At 50.6% G+C, this 17181-nt stretch overlaps 1 protein-coding gene across 7 annotated transcripts in view; it reads left to right on the plus strand.

The window, feature by feature from the left end:
* Positions 1–13305, plus strand: part of LUC7L (LUC7 like) — a 42932-nt gene extending 29627 nt beyond the window's left edge. For 3 of the 7 annotated variants that reach the window (XM_030798780.1, XM_030798786.1, XM_030798784.1), the window contains 5 exons: positions 3084–3260; positions 9167–9255; positions 11702–11731; positions 12135–12302; positions 12935–13305. In XM_030798780.1, coding sequence (XP_030654640.1) covers positions 3084–3260; positions 9167–9255; positions 11702–11731; positions 12135–12302; positions 12935–13076 — 606 coding nt within the window. In that variant the 3' untranslated portion in view covers positions 13077–13305. Of the gene's footprint in view, positions 1–3083; positions 3261–9166; positions 9256–11701; positions 11732–12134; positions 12340–12934 lie in introns of all 7 variants that reach the window. The other 4 variants (XM_030798781.1, XM_030798782.1, XM_030798785.1 and 1 more) reach the window with 3 other exon arrangements.
* The last annotated feature ends 3876 nt before the right edge of the window (positions 13306–17181 follow it).

Raw genomic sequence — 17181 nt, forward strand, 5'->3', positions numbered from 1 at the left:
GCGGGTGGATCACAAGGTCAGGAGATGGAGACCATCCTGGATAACATGGTGATACCCCGTCTCTACTAAAAATACAAAAAATTAGCCGGGCGTGGTGGCGTGTGCCTGTAGTCCCAGCTACTCAGGAGGCTGAGGCAGGAGAATGGCGTGGACCCAGAAGGCAGAGCTTGTAGTGAGCTGAGATTGTGCCACTGCACTCCAGCCTGGGTGACAGAGCGAGACTCCGTCTCAAAAAAAAATAAAAAATAAAGTTATGTAAATGGAATCATACAGTAGGTAACCTTTTGGGACTGACTTTTTTTTACTCAACATAATCAGAGTTTATTTTGAAAGATGTTAGAGGGTGGCATTTAAGGTTTCAAAACTATAGAAGGGGACAGAGTAATGTTATGAATATTTGTGTACCACAATATTATATTGTTGTTGCTTAAGGTGTTTTTTTGTTTTTTTTTTTAGTTGTGTAGCATACTGTAATGGAAATTCAAGTTCATGCTATTTCCTTGTCTACATTTTTCTTTTTTTTTTTCAGACAGAGTCTCGCTCTGTCACCCGGGGTGGATTGCTGTGGTGCGATCTCGGCTCACTGCATCACTGCATCCTCTGACTCCCGGCTCAAGTAATTCTCAGACTCAGCCTCCCAAGTAGCTGGGATTACAGGTGCCAGCCACCATGCCTGGCTAATTTTTTTTTTTTTTTTTTTTTTTTGAGACGGAGTCTCACTCTGTCGCCCAGGCTGGAGTGCAGTGGCGCAGTCTTGGCTCACTGCAAGCTCCGCCTCCCAGGTTCACGTCATTCTCCCGCCTCAGCCTCTCCGAGTAGCTGGGACTACAGGCGCCCACCACCACGGCTGGCTAATTTTTTTTGTATTTTTAGGAGAAACGGGGTTTCACTGTGGTCTCGATCTCCTGACCTCGTGATCTGCCTGCCTCGGCTTCCCAAAGTGCTGGGATTACAAGCGTGAGCCACCGCGCCTGGCCTGTATTTTTAATAGAGATGGGGTTTCACCATCTCGGACTCCTGACCTTGTGATCCACCTGCCTTGGCCTCCCAAAGTGCTGGGATTACAGGCGTGAGCCACTGTGCCCAGCCTATTTTTTTAATATTAGAGGGTTCTGCTGTCAGCCAGCGTCGCCCAGGCTGAAGTACAGTGGTGCAGTCACAGGTCACTGCCCCTTCAATCTCCTGGTCTCAAGCAGTCCTCTCGAATCAGTCTCTTGAGTAGGTGGGACTATAGGCGCGTGCCACGACATCGGGCTAATTATTTTTTTATTTTTAGAGACTGAGTCTTCCTGTGTTGGTCAGGATGATCTCAGTCTCCTGGGCCCAAGTGGTCCTCCTGCTTCATTCTCCTAAAGTGCTGAGATTATAGGTGTGAGTAACTGCACCAGGCCTGGAATACAATTTTTTTTTTTCTTTTTGGAGTTTTCCTCTATCCTCCAGGTTGGAATGCAGTGGCGTGATCTCAGCTCACTGCAACCTCCACCTCCTGGGCTTAAGCAATTCGTGCCTCGGCCTCCCCAGTGGCTGGAATTACAGATGCCTGCCACCTTGGCTGGCTAATTTTTGTTTTTTTGTGTTTGTTTGTTTGTTTTTTGAGACGGAGTCTCTCGCTGTCACTCAGTGGCACGATCTTGGCTCACTGCAAGCTCTGCCTCTCACGTTTGCACCGTTCTCCTGCCTCAGCCTCCCGAGTAGCTGGGACTACAGGCGCCCGCCACCACGCCCGGCTAATTTTTTCTATTTTTTTAGTAGAGATGGGGTTTCACCGTGTTAGCCAGGATGGTCGCGATCTCGTGATCTCGTGATCCGCCCGCCTTGGCCTCCCAAAGTGCTGGGATTACAGGCATGAGTCACCGTGCCCGGCCAATTTTTGTATTTTTAATAAAGACAGGGTTTTGCTATGTTGGCCAGGCTTGTCTTGAACTCCTAGCCTCAAGTGATCCGTCTGCCTTGGCCTCTCGGAGTGCTGGGATTACAGGCATGAGTCACTGAGCCTAACCTGTTAGTGCATTTTTTTTTTTTTTAGACGGAGTCTCGCTCTCTTGCCAGGCTGGGGTGCAGTGGCACGGTTTTGGCTCACTGCAACCTCCGCTTCCCAGGTTCGAGTGATTCTCCTGACGCAGCCTCCTGAGTAGGTGGGACTACAGGCATGTGCCACCACACCCAGCTGATTTTTGTATTTTTAGTAGAGACAGGGTTTCACAAATTTGGCCAGGATGGTCTTGATCTCTCTCTCTCTTTTTTTTTTTTTTTTGAGACAGTGTTTTGCTCTTGTTGCCTGCGTGATCTCGGCTCACAGCAACCTCCGCCCTCCCGGGTTCAAGCCATTCTCCTGCCTCAGCCTCTGGAATAGCTGGGATTACAGGCATGCGCCACCACACCCGGCTAATTTTGTATTTTTAATAGAGACGGGGTTTCTCCATGTCGGTCAGGCTGGTCTCGAGCTCCGGACCTCAGGTGATCTGCCCGCCTCAGCCTCCCAAAGTGCTGGGATCGCAGGCGTGAGCCACCGCGCCCGGCCTGGTCTTGATCTCTTGACCTCATGATCTGCCCGCCCCAGCCTTGCAAAGTGCTGGGACCGTGCCTGGCCGCATTTCTTAAATAAACAGTGAAAATTGCGTTGGCTATAAATATCTCAAGTTTTGTTTGTGTTTTTTTAATATTTGCTTAAAAGTCACCTCTGTCATCTTATCAAATATTTTCATTTTAGAAATTGAATTTGTGGGCTGGGCGCGGTGGCTCACGCTTGTAATCCCAACACTTTGGGAGGCCGAGGCGGGCGGATCACGAGGTCAGGAGATCGAGACCATGGTGAAACCCTGTCTCTACTAAAAATATAAAAAATTAGCCGAGTGTGATGGCGGGCACCTGTAGTCCCAGCTACTCGGAGAGGCTGAGGCAGGAGAATGGCGTGAACCCGGGAGGCGGGGCTTGCAGTGAGCCGAGATTGCGCCACTGCCTCCAGCCTGGGTGACAGAGCAAGACTCCGTCTCAAAAAAAAAAAAAAAAAAAAAAAAGAAAAATTGAATTTGTGGTGGCAGTTCTGTATACCTCACTTTTATTTTTCCATTTTCCTTCTCCAGGAAGAATACAGAAATTCCATGCCTGCATCCAGTTTTCAGCAGCAAAAGCTGCGTGTCTGTGAGGTCTGTTCAGCCTACCTTGGTCTCCATGACAATGACCGTCGCCTGGCAGACCACTTCGGCGGCAAGTTACACTTGGGGTTCATTCAGATCCGAGAGAAGCTTGATCAGTTGAGGGTACGTTCATCTGTTTCTGGAGAAAGCTGAGTCGTCTTGGGGTGTTTTTCACATTTCTTTAATTTTTAAAAACCTTGTGTTTTGGCCGGGTGCAGTGGCTCATGCCTATAATCCCAGCACTTTGGGAGGCCAAGGCGGGCGGATCACCTGAGGTCAGGAGTTCGAGACCAGCCTGACCAACATGGTGAAACCCCGTCTCTACCAAAAAATCAGCCAGGTGTGTTGGTGTGAACCTGTATTCTCAGCCACTTGGGAGGCTGGGGCAGGAGAATTGCTTAAACCCGGGAGGCAGAGGTTGCAGTGAGCCGAGATCATGCCATTACACTCCAGCCTGGGCGATAGAGTGAGACTGCATCTCAAAAAAAAAAAAAAAAAAAAACTTATGTTCTGATCTCTAAGAAGTTGAGTTTTATAGTGAAATACTCAGATTTCATCACTTGGGTTCACACAAGAGACATGATAGCTCAGAGTCCAAAGGAGCCTTGGAGATTTATTTTGGACCCTGTTGTTAAGGGGAGAAAATGGCAGAGCCTATTCCCAGGATACGTACCGCTCGTTGTGTATCTCTGAAATAACTTCTGTTAGGAGATGAGAAAGAATCTCTGGTCAAGACAGAATGTCACATATCCTGGCTCCTTGCCTGTGAGCCACCTCAGAAAGGCGGGGTGAGGATGGGGTTTTTCTGGTAGCATTGTACCATCCCGGCCCAGAGATAACCTCTGTTCCTTCTTCAAGGCTCTAAGACATTTAAAAACTTTTTTTTTTTTTTTAAGACGGAGTCTCGCTCTGTCACCCAGGCTGGAGTGCAGTGGTGCCATCTCGGCTCACTGCAAGCTCCGCCTCCCAGATTCACACCATTTTCCTGCCTCAGCCTCCAGAGTAGCTGGGACTACAGGTGCCCACCACCACGCCTGGCTAATTGTTGTTGTTGTTGTTGTATTTTTAGTAGAGGCGGGGCTTCATCATGTTAGCTAGGATGGTCTCCATCTCCTGACCTCGTGATCCGCCCGCCTTAGCCTCCCAAAGTGCTGGGACCACAGGCGTGAGCCACCGCACCGGACCGACATTTACAAACTTTGAGTACAGAATGCCAAGAAGGAAGGTTGGACATATTTCCACTACTTTGAATTGTCTCCCTTCACACTGATGGAGCCCCCCTTACCTCATACTAGGTACCTCAGGATAGGATGGTGGGAAATTAACCAGCCTCCCCCTGTATACCTGAAGTGTAGTGGAGGGACAGACATGTCGCTGACTGCAGAATGCTGCAGTGACCACAGCTGAGGGCCTTGTGTGCCCCAGGAAGGAGCTGCTCACTCAGGCGGCATATGGCAGGGCTGTGCACCTCAGGAGGGTCCCATAGGTGATTGTGTGAACCTGGGACTGTGATGGGAGCTGATGCAGCAGTGAGGTTATTCTTGGCCACTGGTCTTGAAACATTTTGCTTCCGTGTTCCGGAGAGAATTTTGAAAAGCAATGTACTCTGTCACATTTTTAAGTTGGAATTTTTTATAAGTTTATAGGTATGAAAGAAGTAAAAGTGAGGCTGGGCGCAGTGGCTCACGCCTGTAATCCCGGCTACTCGGGAGGCTGAGGCAGGAGAATTGCTTGACCTGGGAGGCAGAGGTAGCAGTGACCTGAAATCGCGCCACTGCTCTCCAGCCTGGGAGACAGAGCAAGACTCCGTCTCAAAAAAAGAAAAGAAGGCTGGGCGCAGTGGCTCAGCCTGTAATCCCAGCACTTCGGGAGGCCAAGGTGGGCAGATCACGGGGTCAGGAGATTGAGACCATCCTGGCTAACAAGGTGAAACCCTGTCTCTACTAAAAATACAAAAATTAGCCGAGCGTGGTGGCAGGCACCTGTAGTCCCAGCTACTCGGGAGGCTGAGGCAAGAGAATGGTGTCAACCCGGGAGGCGGAGCTTGCACTGAGCCGAGATTGCGCCACTGCACTTCAGCTTGGGCGACAGAGTGAGACTGTGTCTCAAAAAAAAAAAAAAAAAAAAAAAAAAGACGTAAAAGTATCTATATATCCAATAGAATTATAAATCACAATTTTGTATGCATTTACCATTCCATTAAAAATTTGCTTTTGGCCAGGTGCGGTGGCTCACACCTGTAATCTCAGCACTTTGGGAGGCTGAGGAGGGCGGATCACTTAAGTCAGGAGTTCGAGACCAGCCTGGCAAACATAGCAAAACCCTGTCTCTACTGAAAACACAAAAATTATCCGGGCATGGTGGTGCACATTTGTATTCCCATCTACTTGGCAGGCTGAGGCAGGAGAATCACTTGAACCCGGGAGGCAGAGGTTGCAGTGAGCTGAAATCGAGCCCCTGCACTCTAGCCTGGTCAACAGAGTGAGACTTTGTCTTAAAAAGAAAAAATTGTTTCTTAGCCGCTGGAAATGTTACTTTCCCATTTCTCCTTTACATTATATTTTCATTTCACAGCCCAGAATTTTGTCCTACTGTAGTTTTTTTTTTTTTTTTTTGAGGCACGATCTTGCTCTGTCACCCAGGCTGGAGTGCATTGTTACGATCTCAGCTCACTGTAACCTCCACCTCCCAGGTTCAAGAGATTCTCTTGCCTCAGCCCCCCAAGTAGCTGGTACTATAGGTGCGTGCCACCACGCCTGGCTCATTTTTGTGTTTTCAGTAGAGATGGGGTTTCGCCATGTTGCCCAGGCTGATCTCGAACTCCTAAGCTCAGGTAATCCACCTATCTTGGCCTCCCAAAGTGCTGGGATTACAGGCATGGGCCACAGTGCTTGGCCCTGATGTAGTATTTTTTTTTTTAATATCTGCAATCTCTTATTTCCTTAATGTGTATCTCTGCATTAGAAATGTGAATATTGTGAAATGTTTTTCCCTTCTGCCTTAAGAAGCATTAACTTGGTTAGAAAGCTTGTTTTATCATTGCAGTATAGAGTTGACCAGAACAATACAACTTGTATTACAGACTTTGATAAACAATTAATAAAGTAACAGGGCAAAATGTATTTGGAAGTGCACCTCTTAATGATAAGGAGAGTGGGAGTTATGTGCCCTAATTGGAGGAGGCTTCACTCACAGTAGTCCCAGAGGTATCCACCTGCCTCGGCCTCCCAAAGTGCTGGGATTACACAAGAGCCGCTGCACCTGGCTAATCCTTAATTTTTTTAAAAATTGCCGTCCATGAGGCTGGGTATGGTGGCTCACGCCTGTAATTCCAGTCTTTAGGAGGCCAAGACAAGAGAATTGATTCAATCCAGGAGTTTGAGACCAGGGTGGGCAACATAAGGAGACCCTGTCTACCAAAAATGTAAAAATTAGCCAGGCATGGTGGTGTGTGCCTGTAGTTCCAGCTACTCAGGAGGCTGAGGTGAGAGGGTTGTCTGGACCTTGGGGCTCAAGGCTGCAGTGAACTGTGATCACGCCACTACACTGCAACCTAGACAACAGAGGTTTTTTTTTTTTTTTTTTTTTTTTTTTTCAGAGACAGGGTTTCCCTCTGGCACCCAGGATGGAGTGTAGTGATGTGATGGTAGCTGATAGCTTATTGTCACTGTAACCTGGAACTCCTGGACTCAGGTGATCCTGTGTCCTGAGTCTCCTGAGTAGCAGAGACTACAGGCATGCACCACCATATCTGGCTAATTTTATTTTCTTTTTTAGATAGGAGGTCTTACTATGTTTCCCAGGCTGGTCTCAAACTCCTGGCCTCACATGATCCTCCCAGTTCAGCCTCCCAGAGTGCTGAAATGGCGTGAGCCACCATACCTGGCTTAAATGCCATCCTTAAATGTAACCTTAAAGGTGTCCATCCATGCGTGCCCTGCTTCAGACACAGGATGAGCATGGGTGAAGGTGTAGAGCTGGAGATGCCAGTCATCCTTGCCCTGCCCTTGTGGGGAGTGTGCTGTCATCCACACTGGGTATGGAAGATTATCCTTATGCCGTCGTGGCTCTCTGGACGGAGAAGACTAGTGATTCTTTGTCTTACTGGCTCTGACTTGCTCCCACTCAGGGCTTCACTTGACACAGATGAGGGGCATTAAATGTCTTAGAGTTGATATTGGGAGTAGGGGGTACACAGAACGGTGCCCGGTGCTGTTCCACTCAGCTGGTGTTGATGATATTTTCATTGGTGAGGTTTCTCATCCCCTTACATTGCTTTCTTAATCAAGCCTGATGATTCACATCATCCTGTGTTGAAAGCCAGTTGCAGAGGATTTGTAGTCCACCTCCCCTGGCCTGCTGTCCTTCAACTCAGTTTGGTCTAAAGCCAGCGTAGCACCCAGCACCCTGAGGTTGGGCTGCTTTTTGGCTGCAGGGATTCTGCTCCCAGTAGCAAGATGTGTTTGATCAGATACATCTGCTCTTTTTTACCATAAAGTTTGTAGAGTCTCCTAGCTATCTGGGTTGGTTTGAAACAATGTGATCAATTCCCTGTGAGTTAGAAGTATAGCACCACTTAGAATAGACAGTTTGTTATCAAATTGTTAAAATCTAATGATAGGCTGGGTGGTTCAGGCCTGTAACCCCAGCACTCTGGGAGGCCAAGGCAGGAGTATTGCTTGAGTTGAGGAGTTCAAGACCAGCCTGGGCAACATAGCAAGATCCCATCTCTATAAAAAATGTTTGAAGATTAGTCCGCCATGGTGGCACATGCCTATAGTCCCAGCTACTCAGGAGGTGGAGGTAAAGAGGCTTGCTTGAGCCTGGGAGGTCAAGGCTCCGGTGAGCTGTGATTGCGCCACTGCACTCCATCCAGCCTGGGTGGACAGAGCAAGACCCTGTTTCAAAAAAAAAAAGTGGCCAGGCACGGTGGCTCATGCCTATAATCCCAGCACTGTGGGAGGCTGAGGTGAGCGGATGACGAGGTCAGGAGATCGAGACCATCCTGGCTAACACAGTGAAACCCTGTCTCTAGTAAAAATACAAAAAATTAGCCGGGCATGGTGGCGGGCACCTGTAGTCCCAGCTACTCGGGAGGCTGAGACAGGAGAATGGCGTGAACCTGAGAGGCGGAGCTTGCCATGAGCCGAGATTGCGCCACTGCACTCCAGCCTGGGTGACAGAGTGAGACTCCGTCTCAAAAAAAAAAAAAAAAAAAAAAAAAGTAAATGTAAACGAGGCCGGGTTCAGTGCCTCACGCCTGTAGTTGCAGCACTTTGGGAGGCCGAGGCAGGCGGATCACGAGGTTAGGAGTTTGAGACCAGCCAGACCAACGTGGTGAAACCCCGTCTCTACTAAACATACAAAAATTAGCCGGCCGTGCTGGCGTGCTTGTAATCCCAGCTACTCAGGAGACTGAGGCAGAAGAATCGCTTGAACCTGGGAGGCAGAGGCTTCAGTCAGCGAAGATCACGCCACTGCACTCCAGCTTGGGCAACAGAGCAAGACTCCGTCTCAGGAAAAAAAAAATGTAATGATAAAGCATTTTTTCATGTGTTATCTTCTTCATTAAGAAGTTTTAAAAATGAATGTGTTGGCCAGGCACGGTGGCGCGCGCCTGTAATCCCAGCACTTTGGGAGGCTGAGGCGGGCGGGTCACAGGGTCAAGAGATCATGACCATCCTGGCTAACACGGTGAAACCCCATCTCTACTAAAAATACAAAAATTAGTTGGGTGTGGTAGCGTGTGCCTGTAATCCCAGCTACTTGGGAGGCTGAGGCAGAAGAATCGGTTGAACTCGGGAGGCAGAAGTTGCAGTGAGCTGAGATCACGCCACTGAACTCCAGCCTGGTGACAGTGAGACACCGTTTCAAAAAAAAAAAAAAAAAGGGGTTCCCATATCCTAAAAGTGTCTCTTCAATTTTTAAATTACCAATACTGAGCTCATATAAAGGTGATTTGTTAAGTAGCATTCACACTCTGGTTTGTGTAACTTGCTCTTCCGTCATTTTTTGTTTCATTTATTTAGAAAACTGTCGCTGAAAAGCAGGAGAAGAGAAATCAGGATCGCTTGAGGAGGAGAGAGGAGAGGGAACGGGAGGAGCGTCTGAGCAGGAGGTGAGCCTGAGGGCTGGCACTGGATGGGCTGCACTGGCCTCAGGCATTCCCTGCTGTGTCCATTCCACTGTTGATTGGAATAGTCAGGGCCTGTTCAATAGGCCATTATAAAAGAGAGTAGTAAGGCCAGGCCCGGTACTCACGCCTATAATCCATCACTTTTGGAGGCTGAGGCGGGCAGATCACTTGAGGGTCACGGGTTCGAGACCAGCCTGGCCAACATGGTGAAACCTCGTCTCTACTAAAAATACAGGAATTAGCTGGGTGTGCTGGCCTGCGCCTGTAATCCTAGCTACTCGGAGGCTGAGGTGGGAGAATCACTTGAACCCGGGAGGCAGAGGTTGCAGTGAGCCGAGATCATGCCACTGCACTCTAGCCTGGGCAACAGACACTCCATCTCAAAAAAAAAGAAGTAAACAGCATATTCAGTCCAACAAAACAAAACGCGGCCAAGTGCAGGACTGTGTGTGCATGGCAGTCAAGTAAAGGATCCAAGCTGCTGGAGGCTGGGTGCGGGCACTGCTGTTTATTTACTGAGTGCTGTGGGGCCATTGGACACCTGTTTACAGAGGAGGGGTGATGCCTGCTCCCCTTTGGCAAGCGTGCTGGGCTGGAGTGGAAGCAGCAGGACCTTGGGGAGCTAGGTGGGAGAATCCAGATGGAGGAGGTGGCAGTTTAAGCCAGGTAAGGGGCGGAAGGAGTCCGGGAAAGTTCTGGGATAGAATTGATGGGATTTGCTGGTAGTGTGTGAAGTGTGCAGAGGAGGAAGTGAAGCTGGTCTCCCAGTTTCTGGCCTGGAGTTGCTGCTTGGTGAGGTTGGAAGGCTGGGTGTGGTGTATTGGAGTGGGAGGAGGTGGGAAGTAGAAGATGCCTCTGGCCACACTCAGCTTGAGAGGCCATCTTGAGGTGGGGCTGTTGAGTCTGATTGGAGTTCAAAGAAGAGATAGGAGCCAGAAGTAACCACATCCTCCTGGACACAGCTCGTTGTCCAGGAAGGTTCCCAAACCACTTTTCCTGAAAGAATTCCTCGGTGCATAACTCAGGGCGAATGTTTATTGTGTTTGTTTTTGAGACAGGGTCTCACTCTGTCACCAGGCTGGAGTGCAGTGGTGCGATCTCGGCTCACTGCAGCCTCCACCCCCTGGGTTCAAGCGAGTCTCCTGCCTCTGCCTCCCGAGTAGCTGGGACTACAGGCCTGTGGACTACGCCCAGCTAATTTTTGTATTTTTAATAGAGACAGGGTTTCACCATGTTGGCCAGGCTGGTCTCGATCTGTTGACCTCATGATCCGCCCGCCTCGGCCTCCCAAAGTGCTGGGATTACAGGCGTGAGCCACCGCACCCGGCCATTTGTTGTTTTCATGATCCAGCAGGAGATTCTGATTGTACAGAAACTTAAACAGTATAGAAAAAAGTATTAAGCAAAACACACAATCCATTTTTTGCATGGAGTTGGACATTTTTACATGCACTGTCATGTTTAGGCCATTCGTGTTGTGGGTGTACGTGGGGCCACTTGACCTTAATGGCTTATGGGCATAGAATGAGGCCTCATAGTTTGCCTTTTTTAGCCTCTGGTTGTGTGGCAGAATGAGCTGATGACTCTCACCTGTGTCTGGAACTTAGGGCTTTGCTTTCACTTTTCTGTGTTTTTGGTATGCCCCACTTGCTGTCTACACATCCTGTGCTGGTGTCTGTTGTAAAGACTGGAGAATCATTTGCAGGACTTGAGTGCAGCACAGTCAGTGTGCACAGACTTTTCACGGCCCTTGTAATGTTACAGGGCTGCATCTGATGCTCGGATGTGGCCCCCTCTGTGAGGCTCAGGTGACACTGAGTGTGCCGCAGAGTGACTGTCGCAGAGTGGCTGTGGGGATGCTTGGATGTGGGCCCGTCTGTGAGGCTCAGGTGACACTGAGTGTGCCGCAGAGTGACTGCCACAGAGTGGCTGCCACAGAGTGGCTGTGGGGATGGGAGCATTGGCACTTCTCATTCAGACTGGGAACGTACAGGCAGCTTGAAAACAGCAGGTCTTTGGGGGAAGTGCCTCACTTCTTAGATTTGGAGTCCTCCCCCAAGAGAGTGAGGAATAGAGGTGCTTTCGGGAAGTCATTCACTTTTTTTTTTTTTTTTTTTTGAGACAAAGTTTTATTCTTGTTGCCCAGGCTGGAGTGCAATGGCACAATCTCAGCTCACTGCAACCTCTGCCTCCTGGGTCCAAGTGATTCTCCTGCCTCAGTCTCCTGAGTAGCTGGAAATACAGGCGCCCGCCACCACGCTTGGCCAGGTTTTGTGTTTTCAGTAGAGACGAGGTTTCACCATGTTGGCCAGACTGGTCTCCAACTCGTGACCTCAGGTGATTGCCCGCCTAGGCCTCCCCGAAGTGCTAGGATTACAGGTGTGAACCATCATGCCTGGCCTCGTTCATCTTTTTTTCCCCTTTTTAGGTCGGGATCAAGAACCAGAGATCGCAGGAGGTAGGTTTCCAGGTCCATTAAAATGTTCTCAGTCAAATTTTTTTTCCCATAAGCATTTTTCTTAATGATTATGCCTTTACAAATGTTATCTGGCAGTTAGGGCTGGCTTGTGAAGCGCACAGGGCAAGGGGTTGCTTGGTGCCGTGGAGGGTTCCCAGTGTTAATGAGAGGGAAGGTCGGGGCCTGCAGGGTGACAGGAGTATCCAGGCCAGATGTTTTCAGGAGGCCTCATTGGAAAGCTCCTAGCCATTGGAGATGAACTGATGGAAATATTTTAAACCTAAATTTGTGGGAGTAAAGGGGAAAATGTCAGTAAAGCAGCGAGCAGAATCTGCTGAGGGGTGGGGCCCTGGTAGTGTTGGCACCCATATAGTCTCAGCCTTGGAACCTTCTGAATTTTCAGGTCACGCTCCCGGGATCGGCGTCGGAGGCGGTCAAGATCTACCTCCCGAGAGCGACGGAAGTTGTCCCGGTCCCGGTCCCGAGATAGACATCGGCGCCACCGCAGCCGTTCCCGGAGCCACAGCCGGGGACATCGTCGGGCTTCCCGGGACCGGAGTGCGAAATACAAGTAACTACTCTGACTCCTTCGGTAGCTGCAACCAGGAGTGAGCCCTTCTCTGTGTTCCCAGGGTCTGCTGAGGGCCGTGTCTGGTGGGGATGGGGCTGGGCTCGCACTCAGGAGTAGGGCTGGGGTCGTGAACGGGACTCAGGTCTGGGAAGAGGGGAGAGGGCTGTGGAGGAGCTCGCACGGCGCCAGGTGATGCTGCAGGGGCTGCACGTACACTGTTCCCTGCCTGCGTCCTGGGGCCTGTGCACTGTTGTGTCCATGCTCAGCGTGGCTGAGACGTATGTCCTGACCAGGCCCTGCTTACCTCTGTTTTGGTTTTTGTTTTTGATATTTTTTTTTCCATTGTGTTTTTACGTAGTGTCGTGTTCTGTGTTGCATATAGTGTTGTATTCTCCTTTGCACTGTTTGTGTTACAGTGAAGGCTCTCCTTATTAAAAATCTTTGCAAAGGTTATTTTTTAATGGCTAACACTCCGTATGTGGTGGGCAAGTCTGGCTGGCCTCTGGGGGGTTTCTGGGTATAGGGGATGTAGGGCCTTGCCTGGCCTGGTCTGCGGGCCCATTGTCAGTGCCTGAGCGGCCAGCAGAAGGGGGGCAGCAGCCTCCACTGAGCCTCTGGTTCCCATTTCCCAGGTTCTCCAGAGAGCGGGCATCCAGAGAGGAGTCCTGGGAGAGCGGGCGGAGCGAGCGAGGGCCCCCGGACTGGAGGCTTGAGAGCTCCAACGGGAAGATGGCTTCACGGAGGTCAGAAGAGAAGGAGGCCGGCGAGATCTGAACCCGTCTCCCGGGTGCTGTAAATAGTCTGATAAACGTTCACACAGTCTAAAATTACCCTTTATATTTGCTGAATACAACTCATCTTTTGTAGTTTAAAATTTCTATTGTTTTGGAGCTAGCTGTGAGTTTCTAGAATTGTACAGAGTTGCTCCTGTGTTCTGGGGTCATGTTGAGTAGGAATAAATAAATCTGATGACTGCCTCCTGAGGCTGCAGTGGGGTTTCTGCTGTCCTCTGCTTAGAGGCTTTTCACTGTGACCCTGTACCAATGCCACCATCACCTCACAGAAACCGTGACTTGTGGGCCACGTCTTGTCTTCTGGCATCCAGTAGATGGCAGGGCATTTCCTGTCCCCTGCACCTGACTGACAGGACCCAGGTGTGCATGGCTGTTTGTTTGCTCGGTCCCACACAAACTTCTGAGTGTCTGAGCTGCCCATCTCCCATGGGGAGGAGGGAGGGGTCCCCATTCTGCATTTATTTATTTAGGAAAAGCTGTCCTGTGAGCTGCTACCACAGCCTTAACTTGGGACTCAGGTGAGTTACACTGCACGTCCCCTTTTGAAGTTACTAGCACAAAACAAAGACCTATGGGGCTGGGCATGGTGACACATGCCTGTAGTCCCAGCTACTACTCGGAAGGCTGAGGCAGGAGGATCTGTTGAGCTCAGGAGACTGAGGCAAACCTTGATTCCGCCACTGCACTCCAGCCTGGGTGACAAGAAAGCCCTGTCTCAAAAAAAAAAAAAAAAAAAGATGGTTTGACTCATGTCCCATGTGGGCTGATTATGTTTCCCACCTCTCTCTTCTTTCTTTTTTTTTTCTTTTTTTTTTTGAGATGGAGTCTCGCTCTGTCGCCCAGGCTGGAGTGCAGTGGCGCAATCTCGGCTCACTACAAGCTCCGCCTCCCGGGTTCACGCCATTCTTCTGCCTCAGCCTCCTGAGTAGCTGGGACTACAGGTGCCCGCCACCTCGCCCGGCTAATTTTTTGTGTTTTTAGTAGAGACGGGGTTTCACCGTGGTCTCGATCTCCTGACCTCAGGATCCACCCACCTCGGCGTCCCACAGTGCTGGGATGACAGGCGTGAGCCACTGCGCCCTGCCAACACCTTTCAGTTCTTTCTAACGTACCTGCTGTACATCAGGCAGGTACTTTAAGACCAAAATAAAGGGGGACGCGGTGGCTCACGCTTGTAATCCCAACACTTTGGGAGGCAGATAACCTGAGGTCAGGAGTTAGAGACCAGCCTGGCCAACATGGTGAAACCCTGTCTCTACCAACATAAAAAAATTAGCTGGGCGTGGTGGTGGACACCTGTAATCGCAGCTGCTTGGGAGGCTGAGACAGGAGAATCGCTTGGACCCGGGAGCCGGAGGTTGCAGTGAGTCAAGATTGCATCCAGCCTGGATGACAGCAAGACTCTCTCTCAAAAAAACCCCCCAAAAACCCAAAATGAAGCCCTTCTGAAAAGATAACTGCTAACGTGTAGATGATGGGAGCTCCTTCTCTTTTTCACTCTGGGAGATTTTTTGGAGGGAATTCCTGAGGTTCACATTGTTAACACACAGCCATCCTCATCCACTCTGTTTCTGCAGAGGTACAGATGCCACCCTTGAGCTGGTTGGCTCAGTGGGCGCACACAGGTGCTGTGGTCTGGGTCTTTTCGTCACCGGTATCACAGTGTAGCTGGTGGCCCTGCTCTGGCTCTCCTGCCACAGGCTGTCCCTTCCAGGAGGACAGATGGGTAGACGGGCTGCTCTGCCAGCCCGTGACACTGGTCTAGCCCAGCCAATTGTCTCCAAGGAAAGGAGGGTGGAAGGGGCCGCCCTGCACAGTAGTCACTTGGGACTGATGCTGTGCTTTGCAGGCATCACCCATGTTGGTATTCCTCCCGTCGCTTCCCCGTGTCGCTATTCCTCCGTGTCGTATTCCTCCGTGTCGCTATTCCTCCCGTGTCGCTATTCCTCCCGTGTCCGTATTCCTCCAGTGTTGCTATTCCTCCCGTGTCGCTATTCCGCCCGTGTCCGTATTCCTCGGTGTCGCTATTCCTCCCGTGTCGCTATTCCGCCCGTGTCCGTATTCTCTGGTGTTGCTATTCCTCCTGTGTCGCTATTCCTCCCGTGTCCGTATTCCTCTGGTGTTGCTATTCCTCCCGTGTCGTTATTCCGCCCGTGTCCTATTCCTCCGGTGTCGCTATTCCTCCCGTGTCCGTATTCCTCCGTATCCGTATTCCTCCCGTGTCCGTATTCCTCCCGTGTCCGTATTCCTCCCGTGTCGCTATTCCCCCGTATCCGTATTCCTCCCGTGTCGCTATTCCCCCGTTCCTTCCTCCCGTGTCCTATTCCTCCCGTGTCGCTATTCCTCCCGTGTCCGTATTCCTCCCGTGTCCTATTCCTCCCGTGTCCTATTCCTCCGTGTCGTATTCCTCCCGTGTCCGTATTCCTCCCGTGTCACTGTTCCTCCCGTGTCGCTATTCCTCCCGTGTCCGTATTCCTCCCGTGTCCGTATTCCTCCCGTGTCGCTATTCCTCCCGTGTCCGTATTCCTCCGTGTCGCTATTCCTCCCGTGTCCGTATTCCTCCCGTGTCGCTATTCCTCCCGTGTCCGTATTCCTCCCGTGTCGCTATTCCTCCCGTGTCGCTATTCCTCCCGTGTCCGTATTCCTCCGTGTCTGTATTCCTCCGGTGTCGCTATTCCTCCCGTGTCCATATTCCTCCGGTGTCGCTATTCCTGCCGTGTCCGTATTCCTCCGGTGTCGCTATTCCTCCCGTGTCCCGATTCCTCCTGTGTCCGTATTCCTCCGGTGTCGCTATTCCTCCCATGTCTGTATTCCTCTGGTGTCGCTATTCCTCCCGTGTCCGTATTCCTCCCGTGTCAGTATCCCTTAGCTGCACCTTTTCCTGCACGTGGGACTCGAGGTACTTGTTCAGCAGATGTGCTTTCCTCTTCGTTTTCTAGGAGGGAGTGGCTGGGTCTGGGCTCCCTGTTCCCAAGCCCACGTTGTGGTCATGGCTGTGGCTGCCTGGGTGATGAGTGTTGGTTCGCACCCTGGGTTTCCCTGGGCCTTAAGCAGACAGCCTCACCCTCAGAGCCATTCCCACTGTGAATCGTTTGGATCTTTTTACATCTAGGCATAAATTTGTATGTGTAGACAAACAGTTTTTTTTTTTTTTTTTGGTGGGGGGCACAGGGTCAGGGCGTGGGGTTTACAGGAAAGGTGCTGTGCCCCTGGCCTTCAGTACTCACATCCTGTCCCCTGTATCTGCTGATTACAGCTGAAGGACAGGTCCTCCTGGGATGCAGCATCGGTGTCCTCGGCCGTCCGTGGTAGCCTCCGGGGCACCATCTGTGCAGGGAGAGGAGCCCCTGCCTCTACTGTGACAGTCGGGTGGACTCTTTGTACACCTGCCAGGTGGTGCTGACCAAACTGAGCTTCATGCCCCCAGTGCAGTTTTGCTGATACCACCCACAACAGCTCTTCCTTGCTCCCTACTCCCAAATAACCCACACAAGGTTCTGCTGTCAGAGTCTGCTATGGGAGACCCATGTTTTCACTTTTTTCATCCAATACAGTGAGTCCTTCCTTTCCACCACAGTACCAGTAAATCTCGCTGAAGGTGGCTACTGGGAGATAAATGGGTCTGCAAGTGTATCCCTCCCATGTGAAGGAGTCTGTAGTGTCAGGTGGAACAGGCCCTTGTCTCCACCCACAGGGACCAGCTTGGCCTGCAGCCCAGGCTGGAGGAGAACAGAAGAGAAGGGGGCCTCTCCAGAACATTTGGCGATTAAAAAAAATTTTTTTTTTTTTTTGAGACAGAGTCTCGTTCTATCTGCTAGACTAGAGTGCGGTGATGCAATCTCGGCTCACTGCAACCTCTGCCTCAGCCTCCCGACTAGCTGGGAATACAGGGGCCCACCACCATGCCTGGATAGTTTTTGTGTTTTTACTAGAGACAAGGTTTCACCATCTTGGCCAGGCTGGTCTTGGATTCCTGACCTCGTGATCCACCTGCCTTGGCCTCCCAAAGTGCTGGGATCACAGGCGTAAGCCACTGCGCCTGGCCAAAATTATTATTTTTTTTTGAGACGACGCTTGCTGTGTCA

Source organism: Nomascus leucogenys, chromosome 18 (assembly GCF_006542625.1).
Source record: "Nomascus leucogenys isolate Asia chromosome 18, Asia_NLE_v1, whole genome shotgun sequence".
Lineage (NCBI taxonomy): Eukaryota > Metazoa > Chordata > Mammalia > Primates > Hylobatidae > Nomascus > Nomascus leucogenys.